Source organism: Gobius niger, assembly GCF_951799975.1.
Source record: "Gobius niger genome assembly, contig: SCAFFOLD_32, whole genome shotgun sequence".
Taxonomy (NCBI): domain Eukaryota; kingdom Metazoa; phylum Chordata; class Actinopteri; order Gobiiformes; family Gobiidae; genus Gobius; species Gobius niger.
The window spans coordinates 421,302-443,115 of NW_027639254.1; the positions used below are offsets into that span (position 1 = coordinate 421,302).

At 53.7% G+C, this 21,814-nt stretch overlaps 1 protein-coding gene across 1 annotated transcript in view; it reads right to left on the reverse strand.

Moving 5' to 3' along the window:
- ticrr (TopBP1-interacting, checkpoint, and replication regulator) overlaps positions 1-21,814 on the reverse strand; it is a 75,464-nt gene that overhangs the window by 41,913 nt on the left and 11,737 nt on the right. The window contains exons 4-11 of the mRNA XM_079583156.1: positions 20,036-20,260; positions 17,184-17,412; positions 16,897-17,111; positions 14,421-14,640; positions 14,207-14,345; positions 14,030-14,142; positions 12,493-12,666; positions 6,802-6,941 (exon numbers count right to left, since the gene is read on the reverse strand). Of these exons, the coding sequence (XP_079439282.1) occupies positions 6,802-6,941; positions 12,493-12,666; positions 14,030-14,142; positions 14,207-14,345; positions 14,421-14,640; positions 16,897-17,111; positions 17,184-17,412; positions 20,036-20,260 (1,455 nt within the window). The remainder of the gene's footprint in view (positions 1-6,801; positions 6,942-12,492; positions 12,667-14,029; positions 14,143-14,206; positions 14,346-14,420; positions 14,641-16,896; positions 17,112-17,183; positions 17,413-20,035; positions 20,261-21,814) is intronic.

Consider the following 21,814-nt stretch of genomic DNA (forward strand, 5'->3'; position numbering starts at 1 on the left):
TCTGTGCTGTTACAGGAGCACCTGTGACGTACCTGACAGTCTGTGCTCAGGTACAGGAGCACCTGTGACGTACCTGACAGTCTGTGCTCAGGTACAGGAGCACCTGTGACGTACCTGACAGTCTGTGCTCAGGTACAGGAGCACCTGTGACGTACCTGACAGTCTGTGCTCAGGTACAGGAGCACCTGTGACGTACCTGACAGTCTGTGCTCAGGTACAGGAGCACCTGTGACGTACCTGACAGTCTGTGCTCAGGTACAGGAGCACCTGTGACGTACCTGACAGTCTGTGCTCAGGTACAGGAGCACCTGTGACGTACCTGACAGTCGTTGCTCAGGTACAGGAGCACCTGTGACGTACCTGACAGTCTGTGCTCAGGTACAGGAGCACCTGTGACGTACCTGACAGTCTGTGCTGTTACAGGAGCCCCTGTCCTGTGACGTACCTGACAGTCTGTGCTCAGGTACAGGAGCACCTGTGACGTACCTGACAGTCTGTGCTCAGTTACAGGAGCACCTGTGACGTACCTGACAGTCTGTGCTGTTACAGGAGCACCTGTGACGTACCTGACAGTCTGTGCTCAGGTACAGGAGCACCTGTGACGTACCTGACAGTCGTTGCTCAGGTACAGGAGCACCTGTGACGTACCTGACAGTCTGTGCTCAGGTACAGGAGCACCTGTGACGTACCTGACAGTCTGTGCTGTTACAGGAGCACCTGTGACGTACCTGACAGTCTGTGCTCAGTTACAGGAGCACCTGTGACGTACCTGACAGTCGTTGCTCAGGTACAGGAGCACCTGGGACGTACCTGACAGTCTGTGCTCAGGTACAGGAGCACCTGTGACGTACCTGACAGTCTGTGCTCAGGTACAGGAGCACCTGTGACGTACCTGACAGTCTGTGCTCAGGTACAGGAGCCCCTGTGACGTACCTGACAGTCTGTGCTCAGGTACAGGAGCACCTGTGACGTACCTGACAGTCTGTGCTCAGGTACAGGAGCACCTGTGACGTACCTGACAGTCGTTGCTCAGGTACAGGAGCACCTGTGACGTACCTGACAGTCTGTGCTGTTACAGGAGCACCTGTGACGTACCTGACAGTCTGTGCTGTTACAGGAGCACCTGTGACGTACCTGACAGTCTGTGCTCAGGTACAGGAGCACCTGGGACGTACCTGACAGTCTGTGCTCAGGTACAGGAGCACCTGTGACGTACCTGACAGTCTGTGCTCAGGTACAGGAGCACCTGTGACATACCTGACAGTCTGTGCTCAGGTACAGGAGCACCTGTGACGTACCTGACAGTCTGTGCTCAGGTACAGGAGCACCTGTGACGTACCTGACAGTCTGTGCTGTTACAGGAGCACCTGTGACGTACCTGACAGTCTGTGCTCAGGTACAGGAGCACCTGTGACGTACCTGACAGTCTGTGCTCAGTTACAGGAGCACCTGTGACGTACCTGACAGTCTGTGCTCAGTTACAGGAGCACCTGTGACGTACCTGACAGTCTGTGCTGTTACAGGAGCACCTGTGACGTACCTGACAGTCTGTGCTCAGTTACAGGAGCACCTGTGACGTACCTGACAGTCGTTGCTCAGGTACAGGAGCACCTGTGACGTACCTGACAGTCTGTGCTCAGGTACAGGAGCACCTGTGACGTACCTGACAGTCTGTGCTCAGGTACAGGAGCACCTGTGACGTACCTGACAGTCTGTGCTCAGGTACAGGAGCACCTGTGACGTACCTGACAGTCTGTGCTCAGGTACAGGAGCACCTGGGACGTACCTGACAGTCTGTGCTCAGGTACAGGAGCACCTGTGACGTACCTGACAGTCTGTGCTCAGGTACAGGAGCACCTGTGACGTACCTGACAGTCGTTGCTCAGGTACAGGAGCACCTGTGACGTACCTGACAGTCTGTGCTCAGGTACAGGAGCACCTGTGACGTACCTGACAGTCTGTGCTGTTACAGGAGCACCTGTGACGTACCTGACAGTCTGTGCTCAGTTACAGGAGCACCTGTGACGTACCTGACAGTCTGTGCTCAGGTACAGGAGCACCTGTGACGTACCTGACAGTCGTTGCTCAGGTACAGGAGCACCTGTGACGTACCTGACAGTCTGTGCTCAGGTACAGGAGCACCTGTGACGTACCTGACAGTCTGTGCTGGTACAGGAGCACCTGTGACGTACCTGACAGTCTGTGCTCAGGTACAGGAGCACCTGTGACGTACCTGACAGTCTGTGCTCAGGTACAGGAGCACCTGTGACGTACCTGACAGTCTGTGCTGTTACAGGAGCACCTGTGACGTACCTGACAGTCTGTGCTCAGTTACAGGAGCACCTGTGACGTACCTGACAGTCTGTGCTCAGGTACAGGAGCACCTGTGACGTACCTGACAGTCTGTGCTGTTACAGGAGCACCTGTGACGTACCTGACAGTCTGTGCTCAGTTACAGGAGCACCTGTGACGTACCTGACAGTCTGTGCTCAGGTACAGGAGCACCTGTGACGTACCTGACAGTCGTTGCTCAGGTACAGGAGCACCTGTGACGTACCTGACAGTCGTTGCTCAGGTACAGGAGCACCTGTGACGTACCTGACAGTCTGTGCTCAGGAACAGGAGCACCTGTGACGTACCTGACAGTCTGTGCTCAGGTACAGGAGCACCTGTGACGTACCTGACAGTCTGTGCTCAGGTACAGGAGCACCTGTGACGTACCTGACAGTCTGTGCTCAGGTACAGGAGCACCTGTGACGTACCTGACAGTCTGTGCTCAGGTACAGGAGCACCTGTGACGTACCTGACAGTCTGTGCTCAGGTACAGGAGCACCTGGGACGTACCTGACAGTCTGTGCTCAGGTACAGGAGCACCTGTGACGTACCTGACAGTCTGTGCTCAGGTACAGGAGCACCTGTGACGTACCTGACAGTCTGTGCTCAGGTACAGGAGCACCTGTGACGTACCTGACAGTCTGTGCTCAGGTACAGGAGCACCTGGGACGTACCTGACAGTCTGTGCTCAGGTACAGGAGCACCTGTGACGTACCTGACAGTCTGTGCTCAGGTACAGGAGCACCTGTGACGTACCTGACAGTCGTTGCTCAGGTACAGGAGCACCTGTGACGTACCTGACAGTCTGTGCTCAGGTACAGGAGCACCTGTGACGTACCTGACAGTCTGTGCTCAGGTACAGGAGCACCTGTGACGTACCTGACAGTCTGTGCTCAGGAACAGGAGCACCTGTGACGTACCTGACAGTCTGTGCTCAGGTACAGGAGCACCTGTGACGTACCTGACAGTCTGTGCTCAGGTACAGGAGCACCTGTGACGTACCTGACAGTCTGTGCTCAGGTACAGGAGCACCTGTGACGTACCTGACAGTCTGTGCTCAGTTACAGGAGCACCTGTGACGTACCTGACAGTCTGTGCTCAGGTACAGGAGCACCTGTGACGTACCTGACAGTCGTTGCTCAGGTACAGGAGCACCTGTGACATACCTGACAGTCTGTGCTCAGGTACAGGAGCACCTGTGACGTACCTGACAGTCTGTGCTCAGGTACAGGAGCACCTGTGACGTACCTGACAGTCTGTGCTGTTACAGGAGCACCTGTGACGTACCTGACAGTCTGTGCTCAGGTACAGGAGCACCTGTGACGTACCTGACAGTCTGTGCTCAGGTACAGGAGCACCTGTGACGTACCTGACAGTCTGTGCTCAGTTACAGGAGCACCTGTGACGTACCTGACAGTCTGTGCTCAGTTACAGGAGCACCTGTGACGTACCTGACAGTCTGTGCTGTTACAGGAGCACCTGTGACGTACCTGACAGTCTGTGCTCAGTTACAGGAGCACCTGTGACGTACCTGACAGTCGTTGCTCAGGTACAGGAGCACCTGTGACGTACCTGACAGTCTGTGCTCAGGTACAGGAGCATCTGTGTCGTACCTGACAGTCTGTGCTCAGGTACAGGAGCATCTGTGACGTACCTGACAGTCTGTGCTCAGGTACAGGAGCACCTGGGACGTACCTGACAGTCTGTGCTCAGGTACAGGAGCACCTGTGACGTACCTGACAGTCTGTGCTCAGGTACAGGAGCACCTGTGACGTACCTGACAGTCGTTGCTCAGGTACAGGAGCACCTGTGACGTACCTGACAGTCTGTGCTCAGGTACAGGAGCACCTGTGACGTACCTGACAGTCTGTGCTGGTACAGGAGCACCTGTGACGTACCTGACAGTCGTTGCTCAGGTACAGGAGCATCTGTGACGTACCTGACAGTCGTTGCTCAGGTACAGGAGCACCTGTGACGTACCTGACAGTCTGTGCTCAGTTACAGGAGCACCTGTGACGTACCTGACAGTCTGTGCTCAGGTACAGGAGCACCTGTGACGTACCTGACAGTCGTTGCTCAGGTACAGGAGCACCTGTGACGTACCTGACAGTCTGTGCTCAGGTACAGGAGCACCTGTGACGTACCTGACAGTCTGTGCTGGTACAGGAGCACCTGTGACGTACCTGACAGTCTGTGCTCAGGTACAGGAGCACCTGTGACGTACCTGACAGTCTGTGCTCAGGTACAGGAGCACCTGTGACGTACCTGACAGTCTGTGCTGTTACAGGAGCACCTGTGACGTACCTGACAGTCTGTGCTCAGGTACAGGAGCACCTGTGACGTACCTGACAGTCTGTGCTCAGGTACAGGAGCACCTGTGACGTACCTGACAGTCTGTGCTCAGTTACAGGAGCACCTGTGACGTACCTGACAGTCTGTGCTCAGTTACAGGAGCACCTGTGACGTACCTGACAGTCTGTGCTGTTACAGGAGCACCTGTGACGTACCTGACAGTCGTTGCTCAGGTACAGGAGCACCTGTGACGTACCTGACAGTCTGTGCTCAGTTACAGGAGCACCTGTGACGTACCTGACAGTCTGTGCTCAGTTACAGGAGCACCTGTGACGTACCTGACAGTCGTTGCTCAGGTACAGGAGCACCTGTGACGTACCTGACAGTCTGTGCTCAGTTACAGGAGCACCTGTGACGTACCTGACAGTCTGTGCTCAGTTACAGGAGCACCTGTGACGTACCTGACAGTCTGTGCTCAGGTACAGGAGCACCTGTGACGTACCTGACAGTCTGTGCTCAGGTACAGGAGCACCTGTGACGTACCTGACAGTCTGTGCTCAGGTACAGGAGCACCTGTGACGTACCTGACAGTCTGTGCTCAGGTACAGGAGCACCTGTGACGTACCTGACAGTCTGTGCTGTTACAGGAGCACCTGTGACGTACCTGACAGTCTGTGCTCAGGTACAGGAGCATCTGTGACGTACCTGACAGTCGTTGCTCAGGTACAGGAGCACCTGTGACGTACCTGACAGTCTGTGCTCAGGTACAGGAGCATCTGTGACGTACCTGACAGTCGTTGCTCAGGTACAGGAGCACCTGTGACGTACCTGACAGTCTGTGCTCAGGTACAGGAGCATCTGTGTCGTACCTGACAGTCGTTGCTCAGGTACAGGAGCATCTGTGACGTACCTGACAGTCGTTGCTCAGGTACAGGAGCATCTGTGTCGTACCTGACAGTCGTTGCTCAGGAACAGGAGCACCTGTGACGTACCTGACAGTCTGTGCTCAGTTACAGGAGCACCTGTGACGTACCTGACAGTCGTTGCTCAGGTACAGGAGCACCTGTGACGTACCTGACAGTCTGTGCTGTTACAGGAGCACCTGTGACGTACCTGACAGTCTGTGCTCAGTTACAGGAGCACCTGTGACGTACCTGACAGTCGTTGCTCAGTTACAGGAGCACCTGTGACGTACCTGACAGTCTGTGCTCAGGTACAGGAGCACCTGGGACGTACCTGACAGTCTGTGCTCAGGTACAGGAGCACCTGTGACGTACCTGACAGTCTGTGCTGTTACAGGAGCACCTGTGACGTACCTGACAGTCTGTGCTCAGGTACAGGAGCACCTGTGACGTACCTGACAGTCTGTGCTCAGGTACAGGAGCACCTGTGACGTACCTGACAGTCTGTGCTGTTACAGGAGCACCTGTGACGTACCTGACAGTCTGTGCTCAGGTACAGGAGCACCTGTGACGTACCTGACAGTCTGTGCTCAGGTACAGGAGCACCTGTGACGTACCTGACAGTCTGTGCTCAGGTACAGGAGCACCTGTGACGTACCTGACAGTCGTTGCTCAGGTACAGGAGCACCTGTGACGTACCTGACAGTCTGTGCTCAGGTACAGGAGCACCTGTGACGTACCTGACAGTCGTTGCTCAGGTACAGGAGCACCTGTGACGTACCTGACAGTCTGTGCTCAGGTACAGGAGCACCTGTGACGTACCTGACAGTCGTTGCTCAGGTACAGGAGCAGCTGTGACGTACCTGACAGTCTGTGCTCAGGTACAGGAGCACCTGGGACGTACCTGACAGTCTGTGCTCAGGTACAGGAGCACCTGTGACGTACCTGACAGTCTGTGCTCAGGTACAGGAGCACCTGTGACGTACCTGACAGTCGTTGCTCAGGTACAGGAGCAGCTGTGACGTACCTGACAGTCGTTGCTCAGGTACAGGAGCACCTGTGACGTACCTGACAGTCTGTGCTCAGGTACAGGAGCACCTGTGACGTACCTGACAGTCTGTGCTCAGTAACAGGAGCACCTGTAACGTACCTGACAGTCTGTGCTCAGGTACAGGAGCACCTGTGACGTACCTGACAGTCTGTGCTCAGGTACAGGAGCACCTGTGACGTACCTGACAGTTGTTGCTCAGGTACAGGAGCACCTGTGACGTACCTGACAGTCTGTGCTCAGGTGAGCTCTCAGAGCCGACAGCAGCTGCCTGACTCCAGCGCCGACTCCGAAGCTTTGATCTGACACTGTTTTCCTGTAGGTTTCCTTCAGAAACTGCAGCAGCTCCGCCTCAGAGGAGAAACCTGCAGCAGAGACACAGGGTCTGAAGTCAGACTCAGGGACCAATCGTTTTATCTTAGTCCCATTATTTTGGCCGCCCCACCTTCAGCGCCCCCGCCCTGGCAGGACGATAGCCTTTTATTATGCAGCGCTGATCACAGACTTTTAAAATGAGCGTCTTTACTAAACACTCACTGACGGCATTCTCCTGGCCCCATCCCCCATGCTCCTGGCCCCACCCCCCATGCTCCTGGCCCCGCCCCCCGTGTGTAACTCACTGACGGCGCCCTCCTGGCCCCGCCCCCTGTGTGTAACTCACTGACGGCGCCCTCCTGTCCCCGCCCCCTGCGTGTCACTCACTGACGGCGCCCTCCTGGCCCCGCCCCCTGTGTGTAACTCACTGACGGCGCCCTCCTGGCCCCGCCCCCTGCGTGTCACTCACTGACGGCGCCCTCCTGGCCCCGCCCCCTGTGTGTAACTCACTGACGGCGCCCTCCTGTCCCCGCCCCCTGCGTGTCACTCACTGACGGCGCCCTCCTGGCCCCGCCCCCTGTGTGTAACTCACTGACGGCGCCCTCCTGGCCCCGCCCCCTGCGTGTCACTCACTGACGGCGCCCTCCTGGCCCCGCCCCCTGCGTGTCACTCACTGACGGCGCCCTCCTGGCCCCGCCCCCTGCGTGTCACTCACTGACGGCGCCCTCCTGGCCCCGCCCCCTGCGTGTCACTCACTGACGGCGCCCTCCTGGCCCCGCCCCCTGCGTGTCACTCACTGACGGCGCTCTCCTGGCCCCGCCCCCTGCGTGTCACTCACTGACGGCGCCCTCCTGGCCCCGCCCCCTGCGTGTCACTCACTGACGGCGCTCTCCTGGCCCCGCCCCCTGCGTGTCACTCACTGACGGCGCCCTCCTGGCCCCGCCCCCTGCGTGTCACTCACTGACGGCGCCCTCCTGGCCCCGCCCCTGCGTGTCACTCACTGACGCCGTCCTCCTGGCCCCGCCCCCTGTGCTCCCGCCCCCTGCGTGTCACTCACTGACGGCGCCCTCCTGGCCCCGCCCCTGCGTGTCACTCACTGACGGCGTCCTCCTGGCCCCGCCCCTGCGTGTCACTCACTGACTGCGCCCTCCTGGCCCCGCCCCCTGTGCTCCCGCCCCCTGCGTGTCACTCACTGACGGCTCACTCCTGGCCCCGCCCCTGCGTGTCACTCACTGACTGCGCCCTCCTGGCCCCGCCCCCTGCGTGTCACTCACTGACGGCTCACTCCTGGCCCCGCCCCCTGCGTGTCACTCACTGACGGCTCACTCCTGGCCCCGCCCCTGCGTGTCACTCACTGACTGCGCCCTCCTGGCCCCGCCCCCTGCGTGTCACTCACTGACGGCTCACTCCTGGCCCCGCCCCCTGCGTGTCACTCACTGACGGCACCCTCCTGGCCCCGCCCCCGTGCTCTTGGCCCCGCCCCCTGCGTGTCACTCACTGACGGCGCCCTCCTGGCCCCGCCCCCTGTGCTCCCGCCCCCCGCGTGTCACTCACTGACGGCGCCCTCCTGGCCCCGCCCCCTGCGTGTCACTCACTGACGGCGCCCTCCTGGCCCCGCCCCCTGCGTGTCACTCACTGACGGCGCTCTCCTGGCCCCGCCCCCTGCGTGTCACTCACTGACGGCGCCCTCCTGGCCCCGCCCCCTGCGTGTCACTCACTGACGGCGCTCTCCTGGCCCCGCCCCCTGCGTGTCACTCACTGACGGCGCTCTCCTGGCCCCGCCCCCTGCGTGTCACTCACTGACGGCGCCCTCCTGGCCCCGCCCCCTGCGTGTCACTCACTGACGGCGCCCTCCTGGCCCCGCCCCCTGCGTGTCACTCACTGACGGCGCTCTCCTGGCCCCGCCCCCTGCGTGTCACTCACTGACGGCGCCCTCCTGGCCCCGCCCCCTGCGTGTCACTCACTGACGGCGCCCTCCTGGCCCCGCCCCCTGTGCTCTTAGCCCCGCCCCCTGCGTGTCACTCACTGACGGCGCCCTCCTGGCCCCGCCCCCCGCGTGTCACTCACTGACGGCGCCCTCCTGGCCCCGCCCCTGCGTGTCACTCACTGACGCCGTCCTCCTGGCCCCGCCCCCTGCGTGTCACTCACTGACGGCGCCCTCCTGGCCCCGCCCCCTGCGTGTCACTCACTGACGCCGTCCTCCTGGCCCCGCCCCCTGCGTGTCACTCACTGACGGCGCCCTCCTGGCCCCGCCCCCCGCGTGTCACTCACTGACGGCGCCCTCCTGGCCCCGCCCCCTGCGTGTCACTCACTGACTGCGCCCTCCTGGCCCCGCCCCCTGTGCTCCCGCCCCCTGCGTGTCACTCACTGACGGCTCACTCCTGGCCCCGCCCCTGCGTGTCACTCACTGACTGCGCCCTCCTGGCCCCGCCCCCTGCGTGTCACTCACTGACGGCTCACTCCTGGCCCCGCCCCCTGCGTGTCACTCACTGACGGCTCACTCCTGGCCCCGCCCCTGCGTGTCACTCACTGACTGCGCCCTCCTGGCCCCGCCCCCTGCGTGTCACTCACTGACGGCTCACTCCTGGCCCCGCCCCCTGCGTGTCACTCACTGACGGCACCCTCCTGGCCCCGCCCCCGTGCTCTTGGCCCCGCCCCCTGCGTGTCACTCACTGACGGCGCCCTCCTGGCCCCGCCCCCTGTGCTCCCGCCCCCCGCGTGTCACTCACTGACGGCGCCCTCCTGGCCCCGCCCCCTGCGTGTCACTCACTGACGGCGCCCTCCTGGCCCCGCCCCCTGCGTGTCACTCACTGACGGCGCTCTCCTGGCCCCGCCCCCTGCGTGTCACTCACTGACGGCGCCCTCCTGGCCCCGCCCCCTGCGTGTCACTCACTGACGGCGCTCTCCTGGCCCCGCCCCCTGCGTGTCACTCACTGACGGCGCTCTCCTGGCCCCGCCCCCTGCGTGTCACTCACTGACGGCGCCCTCCTGGCCCCGCCCCCTGCGTGTCACTCACTGACGGCGCCCTCCTGGCCCCGCCCCCTGCGTGTCACTCACTGACGGCGCTCTCCTGGCCCCGCCCCCTGCGTGTCACTCACTGACGGCGCCCTCCTGGCCCCGCCCCCTGCGTGTCACTCACTGACGGCGCCCTCCTGGCCCCGCCCCCTGTGCTCTTAGCCCCGCCCCCTGCGTGTCACTCACTGACGGCGCCCTCCTGGCCCCGCCCCCCGCGTGTCACTCACTGACGGCGCCCTCCTGGCCCCGCCCCTGCGTGTCACTCACTGACGCCGTCCTCCTGGCCCCGCCCCCTGCGTGTCACTCACTGACGGCGCCCTCCTGGCCCCGCCCCCTGCGTGTCACTCACTGACGCCGTCCTCCTGGCCCCGCCCCCTGCGTGTCACTCACTGACGGCGCCCTCCTGGCCCCGCCCCCCGCGTGTCACTCACTGACGGCGCCCTCCTGGCCCCGCCCCCTGCGTGTCACTCACTGACGGCGCTCTCCTGGCCCCGCCCCCTGCGTGTCACTCACTGACGGCGCTCTCCTGGCCCCGCCCCCTGCGTGTCACTCACTGACGGCGCCCTCCTGGCCCCGCCCCCTGCGTGTCACTCACTGACGGCGCTCTCCTGGCCCCGCCCCCTGCGTGTCACTCACTGACGGCGCTCTCCTGGCCCCGCCCCCTGCGTGTCACTCACTGACGGCGCCCTCCTGGCCCCGCCCCCTGCGTGTCACTCACTGACGGCGCTCTCCTGGCCCCGCCCCCTGCGTGTCACTCACTGACGGCGCCCTCCTGGCCCCGCCCCCTGTGCTCCCGCCCCCTGCGTGTCACTCACTGACGGCACCCTCCTGGCCCCGCCCCCTGCGTGTCACTCACTGACGGCGCCCTCCTGGCCCCGCCCCTGCGTGTCACTCACTGACTGCGCCCTCCTGGCCCCGCCCCCTGCGTGTCACTCACTGACGGCTCACTCCTGGCCCCGCCCCCTGCGTGTCACTCACTGACGGCGCCCTCCTGGCCCCGCCCCCTGCGTGTCACTCACTGACGGCATTCTCCTGGCCCCGCCCCCGTGCTCTTGGCCCCGCCCCCTGCGTGTCACTCACTGACGGCGCCCTCCTGGCCCCGCCCCCTGTGCTCCCGCCCCCCGCGTGTCACTCACTGACGGCGCCCTCCTGGCCCCGCCCCCTGCGTGTCACTCACTGACGGCGCTCTCCTGGCCCCGCCCCCTGCGTGTCACTCACTGACGGCGCCCTCCTGGCCCCGCCCCCTGCGTGTCACTCACTGACGGCGCCCTCCTGGCCCCGCCCCCTGCGTGTCACTCACTGACGGCGCTCTCCTGGCCCCGCCCCCTGCGTGTCACTCACTGACGGCGCCCTCCTGGCCCCGCCCCCCGCGTGTCACTCACTGACGGCGCCCTCCTGGCCCCGCCCCCTGCGTGTCACTCACTGACGCCGTCCTCCTGGCCCCGCCCCCTGCGTGTCACTCACTGACGGCGCCCTCCTGGCCCCGCCCCCCGCGTGTCACTCACTGACGGCGCCCTCCTGGCCCCGCCCCCTGCGTGTCACTCACTGACGGCGCCCTCCTGGCCCCGCCCCCTGCGTGTCACTCACTGACGGCGCTCTCCTGGCCCCGCCCCCTGCGTGTCACTCACTGACGGCGCTCTCCTGGCCCCGCCCCCTGCGTGTCACTCACTGACGGCGCTCTCCTGGCCCCGCCCCCTGCGTGTCACTCACTGACGGCGCCCTCCTGGCCCCGCCCCCTGCGTGTCACTCACTGACGGCGCCCTCCTGGCCCCGCCCCCTGCGTGTCACTCACTGACGGCGCTCTCCTGGCCCCGCCCCCTGCGTGTCACTCACTGACGGCGCCCTCCTGGCCCCGCCCCCTGCGTGTCACTCACTGACGGCGCCCTCCTGGCCCCGCCCCCTGCGTGTCACTCACTGACGGCGCTCTCCTGGCCCCGCCCCCTGCGTGTCACTCACTGACGGCGCCCTCCTGGCCCCGCCCCCCGCGTGTCACTCACTGACGGCACCCTCCTGGCCCCGCCCCCTGCGTGTCACTCACTGACGGCGCTCTCCTGGCCCCGCCCCCTGCGTGTCACTCACTGACGGCGCTCTCCTGGCCCCGCCCCCTGCGTGTCACTCACTGACGGCGCCCTCCTGGCCCCGCCCCCTGCGTGTCACTCACTGACGGCGCTCTCCTGGCCCCGCCCCCTGCGTGTCACTCACTGACGGCGCTCTCCTGGCCCCGCCCCCTGCGTGTCACTCACTGACGGCGCCCTCCTGGCCCCGCCCCCTGCGTGTCACTCACTGACGGCGCCCTCCTGGCCCCGCCCCCTGCGTGTCACTCACTGACGGCGCTCTCCTGGCCCCGCCCCCTGCGTGTCACTCACTGACGGCGCCCTCCTGGCCCCGCCCCCTGCGTGTCACTCACTGACGGCGCCCTCCTGGCCCCGCCCCCTGCGTGTCACTCACTGACGGCGCTCTCCTGGCCCCGCCCCCCGCGTGTCACTCACTGACGGCGCCCTCCTGGCCCCGCCCCCTGCGTGTCACTCACTGACGGCGCCCTCCTGGCCCCGCCCCCTGTGCTCCCGCCCCCTGCGTGTCACTCACTGACGGCGCCCTCCTTGTCCTTGACCCGCTCCGATGACCTCCTCTTGGGCTTCTCGCTCTCCTCAGGCTCCTGCGTCTTCTGGGCTTTGACGTTGAGCCGCGCCGCGTTCAGCATCTGCAGCGAGCGGCTCATGGTCCTCATCTTCTGCTTCAGCGGCGTCCTCTGAGCGCCCCCTGCAGGACACACGGGGGACAGTCAAGACGTCACTGTATGATTAACAGAGTCTAGGTTCATAACTCTCGCCCATTCATTCTCAATGGCAAATATAGATGCAGTACACTTTTTGGCCACCAGCGACAAATTGGGGGCACTGTTTCACTGCTTGAGCAACCCCTGAACTCCCACCTGAACCGAGCACATTTTCTCCCGTTTGGCTTTACCCCAATCCAAAAGCTTCTGGAAAAAAGGTGAGAAAATGGCAACAAAACTGAGACGAAAACAAAAAGTGAGAAAAGTTTGACAAAAAAGTGACGAAAAATTGATGAAAAAGTGGCAAAAATGTCACAAAAATGGCAAAAAAAATGACAAAGACAATTACAAAATGTGACAAAAAATGACAAAAAAATGACAAAAATGTGACAAAAAAATGACAAAAATGTGACAAAAAAATGACAAAAATGTGACGAAAAAATTACAAAAATGTGACAAAAAAATGACAAAAAGTGACAAAAAAAATTACAAAATGTGACAAAAATGTGACAAAAAATGACAAAAAAATGACAAAAATGTGACAAAAAAATTACAAAAATGTGACAAAAAAATGACAAAAAAGTGACAAAAAATGACAAAAATGTGACAAAAATGTGACAAAAAAAATGACAAAAATGTGACAAAAAAATGACAAAAATGTGACAAAAAAATGACAAAAATGTGACGAAAAAATTACAAAAATGTGACAAAAAATGACAAAAAAATGACAAAAATGTGACAAAAAAATTACAAAAATGTGACAAAAAATGACAAAAAAATGACAAAAATGTGACAAAAAAATTACAAAAATGTGACAAAAAAATTACAAAATGTGACAAAAAATGACAAAAATGTGACAAAAATGTGACAAAAAAAATGACAAAAATGTGACAAAAAAATGACAAAAATGTGAAAAAAGTGACAAAATTGATCAAGTTTCAAAAATGTGACAAAAATGGCAAAAAAGTGACAAAATGTGACAAAAACATTACAAAAATGTGATAAAATGTGACATAAAATGTACAAAAATGTGACAAAAAATGTACAAAAAAATGACAAAAATGTGACAAAAATGTGACGAAAAATTTACAAAAATATGACAAAAAAATGACAAAAAGTTACAAGAATGAGTTGAATACCCAACAAAAAAATGATGAAAAAAAAAACGTGATGACGTGAGGAAAAAGCAAAGAATTATGTCGGCTACTATTTCTATTTCTCACGGTGTGACCCGAGCGGGGGTCACAAACCCCTTTTACTGTTTTTTAAATGGGGGTTGCGGCGCCAAAAGGTTGAGAACCACTGAACTAGACACAGGTCAGGGCCGCGTTTGTTTTAAACTCTTACGTTTCGGTCTCTTCTTGCTGTTGGTGCAGCTCTGGTAAAGCTCGCTCAGGTCCTTCAGAAACTCCTGCTCAACGGCGCCCTCACAGGAGGCTTCAGGAACTGCATTCAGCAACCTGCAGAGGCACCAGGTTTAGGAGAGACCAGACGCAGCTTCAGGTTTAAAGAGAGCCTGATTACCGGAGGTTCTCCATGAGGTTGGGGCTGACGCCTCTGAAGTCCGACTGAGGAAACCAGCTCTGGACAAACCCGCTGTTGCACCGAGTCTGAGCGAGCTCCTGCAGCGCCCACTGCGGGACGGGAGGAGAATCTGCCGCCTCTGGAGAAGAAGAAGCAGCGTTTAAGCAGAAGGAACGGAAGAAACAACAGTTACACCAGCGCAGAGAGGCCGTACCGTCTTCTTCATCCTCCTCCATGATGTTGTAGACCACCCCCAGGACGGAGCTGACCACCTCCGGCAGCAGCTCGGGGCCCTCAGGGGGAGACAGCGGGGCGTAGGACTGAGGCAGCTCCTCCGGGGGGCCAGGGGGCAGCAGAGAGAGCAGAGCTGAGCAGTGAGACAGAGGAGAGAGCAGCGCAGAGCGAAGCAGGCCGTCCTCACACACCTCTGCAGTCTGTAGGAGAAGTCCAAAATCACTAATAATAGATCCTAATAATGATTAAAATAGTGTTAAAACTTCTGAAAATTGACTTTTCCATAATAATAGTGATTTTATATAATTCTATTACACATTTTTTAAATTGTTCTGCTTTAATTTTGTGTTTTCATCCATTATTATTCAACTTCCTTGACAATTGTTTGTCTCTTTCCAAATCTGCAACATCACTGTCACTTACAGGATATTCATTGTGTATTACTGCCAATTAAGCCGTGTTAATCACAGGCAAAAAGTACCTGTTTCAGCCTAAAGCCTAAATAAAATACAGCAGCAGATAGCTCTCCGTTAGCTTTACGTTAGCTCTCTGTTAGCTTTACGTTAGCTCTCCGTTAGCTTTACGTTAGCTCTCCGTTAGCTTTACGTTAGCTCTCCGTTAGCTTTCTGTTAGCTTTACGTTAGCTTTCTGTTAGCTTTACGTTAGCTCTCTGTTAGCTTTACGTTAGCACTCTGCTAGCTTTACGTTAGCACTCTGCTAGCTTTACGTTAGCACTCTGTTAGCTTTACGTTAGCACTCTGTTAGCTTTACGTTAGCTCTGTTAGCTTTACGTTAGCTCTCCGTTAGCTCTCCGTTAGCTCTCCGTTAGCTCTCCGTTAGCTCTCCGTTAGCTCTCCGTTAGCTATACGTTAGCTATACGTTAGCTATACGTTAGCTATACGTTAGCTATACGTTAGCTATACGTTAGCTATACGTTAGCTCTCCGCTAGCTTTACTTTAGCACTCTTGTTAGCTTTACGTTAGCGCTCTGTTAGCTTTACGTTAGCACTCTGTTAGCTTTACGTTAGCACTCTGTTAGCTTTACGTTAGCACTCTGTTAGCTTTACGTTAGCACTCTGTTAGCTTTACGTTAGCTCTCAGTTAGCTTTACGTTAGCTCTCAGTTAGCTTTACGTTAGCTCTCCGTTAGCTTTACGTTAGCTCTCCGTTAGCTTTACGTTAGCTCTGTTAGCTTTACGTTAGCTCTGTTAGCTTTACATTAGCTCTTTGTAAGCTTTACGTTAGCTCTCCGTTAGCTCTCCGTTAGCTATACGTTAGCTCTCCGTTAGCTATACGTTAGCTCTCCGTTAGCTATACGTTAGCTCTCCGTTAGCTATACGTTAGCTCTCCGTTAGCTATACGTTAGCTATTCGTTAGCTCTCCGTTAGCTCTCCGTTAGCTTTACGCTAGCTTTACTTTAGCACTCTTGTTAGCTTTACGTTAGCTCTCTGCTAGCTTTATGCTTGCTCTGTTAGCTTTACGTTAGCTCTGTTAGCTTTACGTTAGCTCTGTTAGCTTTACGTTAGCTCTCCGCTAGCTTTACGTTAGCTCTCCGCTAGCTTAACGTTAGATCTCCGCTAGCTTTATGTTAGATCTCCGCTAGCTTTACGTTAGCTCTCCGTTAGCTTTACGTTAGCTCTCCGTTAGCTTTACGTTAGCTTTACGTTAGCTCTCTGTTAGCTTTACGTTAGCTCTCTGTTAGCTTTACGTTAGTTCTCTGTTAGCTTTACGTTAGCTCTCTGTTAGCTTTACGTTAGCTCTCCGTTAGCTTTACATTAGCTCTCCGTTAGCTTTATATTAGCTCTCCGTTAGCTTTACTTTAGCTCTCCGTTAGCTTTACTTTAGCTCTCCGTTCGCTTTACTTTAGCTCTCCGTTAGCTTTACTTTAGCTCTCCGTTAGCTTTACATTAGCTCTCCGTTAGCTTTACATTAGCTCTCCGTTAGCTTTACATTAGCTCTCCGTTAGCTTTACATTAGCTCTCCGTTAGCTTTACATTAGCTCTCCGTTAGCTTTACATTAGCTCTCCGTTAGCTTTACATTAGCTCTCCGTTAGCTTTACATTAGCTCTCCGTTAGCTTTACATTAGCTCTCCGTTAGCTTTACATTAGCTCTCCGTTAGCTTTACATTAGCTCTCTGTTAGCTTTACTTTAGATCTCCGTTAGCTTTACTTTAGCTCTATGTTAGCTTTACTTTAGCTCTCTGTTAGCTTTACTTTAGCTCTGTGTTAGCTTTACTTTAGCTCTATGTTAGCTTTACTTTAGCTCTATATTAGCTTTACTTTAGCTCTCTGTTAGCTTTACTTTAGCTCTATGTTAGCTTTACTTTAGCTCTACGTTAGCTTTACTTTAGCTCTCTGTTAGCTTTACTTTAGCTCTCTGTTAGCTTTACTTTAGCTCTGTGTTAGCTTTACGCTAGCTCTAATCCCGACCGGAAACTAGAGCAAAAAGGTGCAAACCATGTGGAGGCGTCTGTGCTTCAGCTCCTGGAGGATTTCTCTGAAACGCTCCGGCTCCGGACTGTGGAGAACCCAGACCTCGGCGCCGCTCGGCCCCGCCTCTAACCCCGCCTCCGGGACCACGCCCTTCAGCCGCACCTCGGCAGAAGAAGAGAGAGGCCTCTGGGAGCTGCTCACCGGCTCCACCTGCAGGACGCACCGCTCCACTGCACCTTCTGGAGGACACACAAACATGAATGACGACGATGGCGATGATTATAACGCGGCGTGCTGAGTTCGGCGCTGACCGTGTTTCCAGGCGACCGCGGCTCGGGTGACGGGGAAGCGGAGTCTGTAACTGGGCTCAGGGCTCAGTAAAAAACCCCAGACGGACGAGAACCAGGCGCCGAGCCTCGAGCCCCCGTTTACACCGTCCACCAGCTCCAACAGCGACGAGAGGGGGAGCAGCCTGCCCCCTAGAGGAGACAGGAGGCGGGTCAGACTGTCCGCACCGCTGTGGTCCAGGCACGAGAGAACCTGCACAGAGGCAAACGTTATTACCACCGCCCGAGAGGAGGAAGACAGGAAGTTAAACACCATTCAGAAACAGAGGCACCAACACAAAGGGGGGGAAGAGCTTAATATCACTTTATTCATCGCGTTTTATCCAATTTAATTTTTTGGTTTATACTTTTTGCCCCTTAACCTGTTAAAGAGGGGGTGTTCTGCTTTTTCTCAGTCCCACAGCACCAGTCTATATCTCACTACAATGATGACCAACCTTCTGTTGGTCTGTAAATGCAGTAAAGTAGAATAACTGCCTTGTAGGGCTGTGCAATTAATCGAAATTCGATTACGATTTCGATTACAACAGTATAACGATTACAAAATTAGCATAATCGCAAAAAATCGATTATAATTTGTATTCATTTATTTTTTTCTATTTTTTTGTCAATTTTTTTTTCAATTTTTTTATTTTTTTCTAATTTTTAATTTTTGGATTTTTGTCACTTTTTTGCTGGATTTTTGTCATTTTTTTTGCTGGATTTTTGTCATTTTTTGCTGGATTTTTGTCTTTTTTTATGGATTTTTGTCACTTTTTTGCTGGATTTTTGTCATTTTTTGCTGGATTTTTGTCTTTTTTTTGCTGGATTTTTGTCACTTTTTTGCTGGATTTTTGTCTTTTTTTAATGGATTTTTGTCTTTTTTTAATGGATTTTTGTCTTTTTTTTAATGGATTTTTGTCACTTTTTTGATGGATTTTTTTAAAGGCAACAAATAATCGTTTGAATAATCGTGATTTCAATTATGACAAAAATAATCGTGATTATTATTTTTTCAATAATCGAGCAGCCCTACTGCCTTGTATAAAATGTCTCTCTCAAAATGGCTGCCGTGAATGTCTTGAAATCGGCCTCTGTCTCTTTAAGAACCTCTGAGCCTTAAGACACGCCCCCTCCACACGCTGTCTGTGGCATCAGTGGGGAGGGGGTTCTGCTGAGGAGCAGTGGTTGGTTACTCGGCTGGTGACCAAAGCTCGGAGGCGTCTCCAGGAGGTGGGGGCGTTCCTAGGAGGACTCAGGCAAACCTATCCCTAAAATGGCCGCCATCAGAGTTTTTACAGATTACTCAGAAATACGTGAATGTGCCAAGGCAACACTTCAGGCATGTTTTTAATGAGGGAGTGACAGAATAACATGATGGAAAGCTGGGAAAAGTCCATTTTGCAGAATACCCCCCCCTTTAAGGAGCACCTGTTTTGATGTACTCTCGCCTGGCTAAATTAAACAGTCACCTCTCCATATTCAAATGACTGTTAAAACAACATACTTTGTCCACATTTCTTATGTGAACCATCATAGGTATCAGGAGAAGAAGCAGCTTCTTTGTACATTCAGAAGGACATTGTGACAAAAACATGTAAAAAGGTTCTTTAGTTATAAAATGTATAAAAAATATAGCTTTTTATATATCGAAAATTACTGGTGCTCAGCATGTGTGTAAAATCTCAGAAGTCTAGGTCCAAGTGTTGGATTTGTAAACTTTTCAATTTTTTGGTGCTATATCTCATTAGCATCGTGCACAAACCTCTCCAAAGTGACAAATGTTATAAAAGCAAAAATATTTTCACAAATGTGTCAAACAAAGTGCAGCAGCAACAACAAACCTCCCAAACATGGACTAAATCGAAGCAAAATGAAGTATTTAGCTCAGTGCATAAAGGTGCGTCAGTCACACCTTCCCCCGAAACAAAATGGCCGCCTTGTTTACTCAGAAAACAGCTTTTACACGTCTTCATTCACTGTTGGTCTGGACTGTGGCAGATTGTTGGACAGAGACAGTGAACCTCTACACAGATGCACCACTGTCACCTGGGAAATCAACAAGTTTGTGCCTAAATGCTAATGTGGCTAACATGTGTCTAACATGTGGCTAACATGTGGCTAACATGTGGCTAACATGTGGCTAACATGTGGCTAACATGTGCTTCTGGCCTGCACTGAGCACTGCCAGCACAAATATCAATGGATTTCTTTGGGAAACGGCTCATTTTGAAGAGAACAGTCATTAGGATTAAGGGAACAGAACTGGAATTGCCAAAAAGTTTGTTTAAAAGAAGATTTTCTCATTTGTGGATATTTTTAGGTAATTTCTGACCGTGAAAGTAATGAGCCAAATTTTCCAAAAAGAGTATTTTGTTGAATTATATTTTATTTATGACCAAAAAAATCCAGTCAACCTATGATTGGGCCACAAATAATTTAATATGGATAAGAAATGCTTAATTTTAATGCTCGATTTCATGTTTTTTAATTGTTCTGTCCTTAATTAATGTTGTGAGAAGTGCCTGTTTAAAAATCTGTGCCACATGTTTATATTGGTCGTAATATATTTTGCCTAAATACTGTCTACAAGTCAATGGCGCTGGAGTCAGTCCCTGATCAGGGAGGCCGTCCTGAAGCACATGTTCTGTCTTTCTGCTCCTGTGTTTCTGACAGCGGATTGTGAGATCCATAAAGGATTATTTTATCTTCTCTTTTGGCTATGTTTTTGTCGCTCTTCTGCCACTTTTTTCTGAAGAAGCTTTTAAATTTGGGTAAAGCTAAACTGGGGAGAATGTGCTGAAGAGGAGGCCTCGCTCCCCCCAGTGTCTCCTCACCTGCTGGTGCGACGCCGTGTCCATCCAGTGCAGCGTGACCTTCCTCTGAGCCATCATCTCCATCAGCCCGCGGGACAGAAGCTTCTCAGACACGTCTCCTCCTGCTGCTGCTGCTGCGGCGCCCCCTGCTGCCGACCACAGGTACTGCTCCATCTGCCCGGCGGAGCGCGGACACTCAGACACCACCCACAGCAGGTTCCTCCCATCGCTGCAGCCGTCCTCCATCTGAGAGGAGAACACATTAACACAGGTCCATCTGAGAGGAGAACACATTAACACATGTCCATCTGAGAGGAGAACACATTAACACATGTCCATCTGAGAGGAGAACACATTAACACACATTGAATTTTTGTCTCATTTTTGGTTGAATTTTTGTCCCATTTTGGTTGAATTTTTGTCATTTTTGTGTTGAATTTTTGTCACTTTTTGGTTGAATTTTTGTCATTTTTGTGTTGAATTTTTGTCACTTTTTGGCTGAATTTGTGTCCCATTTTGGTTGAATTTTTGTCATTTTTGGCTGAATTTGTGTCACTTTTTTGTTGAATTTTTGTCATTTTTGTGTTGAATTTTTGTCACTTTTTGGCTGAATTTGTGTCACTTTTTTGTTGAATTTTGTCACTTTTTTGTTGAATTTTTGTCACTTTTTGGCTGAATTTGTGTCACTTTTTTGTTGGATTTTTGTCACTTTTTTGGTTGAATTTTTGTCACTTTTTGGTTGAATTTTTGTCATTTTTGTGTTGAATTTTTGTCACTTTTTGGCTGAATTTTTGTCCCATTTTGGTTGAATTTTTGTCATTTTTGGCTGAATTTGTGTCACTTTTTTGTTGAATTTTTGTCATTTTTGTGTTGAATTTTTGTCACTTTTTTGTTGAATTTTGTCACTTTTTTGTTGAATTTTTGTCACTTTTTGGCTGAATTTGTGTCACTTTTTTGTTGGATTTTTGTCACTTTTTTGGTTGAATTTTTGTCACTTTTTGGTTGAATTTTCTTTTTTTTGTTGGATTTTTGTCACATTTTTGTTGAATTTTTGTCATTTTTTGTTGAATTTTTGTCACTTTTTGTCACATTTTGTCCATGTCCATGTCCATCATGTCCATCTGAGAGGAGAACACATTAACACATGTCCATCTGAGAGGAGAACACATTAACACATGTCCATCTGAGAGGAGAACACATTAACACATGTCCATCTGAGAGGAGAACACATTAACACATGTCCATCTGAGAGGAGAACACATTAACACATGTCCATCTGAGAGGAGAACACATTAACACATGTCCATCTGAGAGGAGAACACATTAACACACATGTCCATCTGAGAGAAGAACACATTAACACAGGTCCATCTGAGAGGAGAACACATTAACACACATGTCCATCTGAGAGGAGAACACATTAACACACATGTCCATCTGAGAGGAGAACACATTAACACATGTCCATCTGAGAGGAGAACACATTAACACATGTCCATCTGAGAGGAGAACACATTAACACACATGTCCATCTGAGAGGAGAACACATTAACACATGTCCATCTGAGAGGAGAACACATTAACACACATGTCCATCTGAGAAGAGAACACATTAACACATGTCCATCTGAGAGAAGAACACATTAACACATGTCCATCTGAGAGGGGAACACATTAACACACATTGAATTTTTGTCACTTTTTGGTTGAATTTTTGTCACTTTTTGGCTGAATTTTTGTCTCATTTTTGTCTTTTTTTTGTTGAATTTGTGTCACTTTTTTGTTGAATTTTTGTCACTT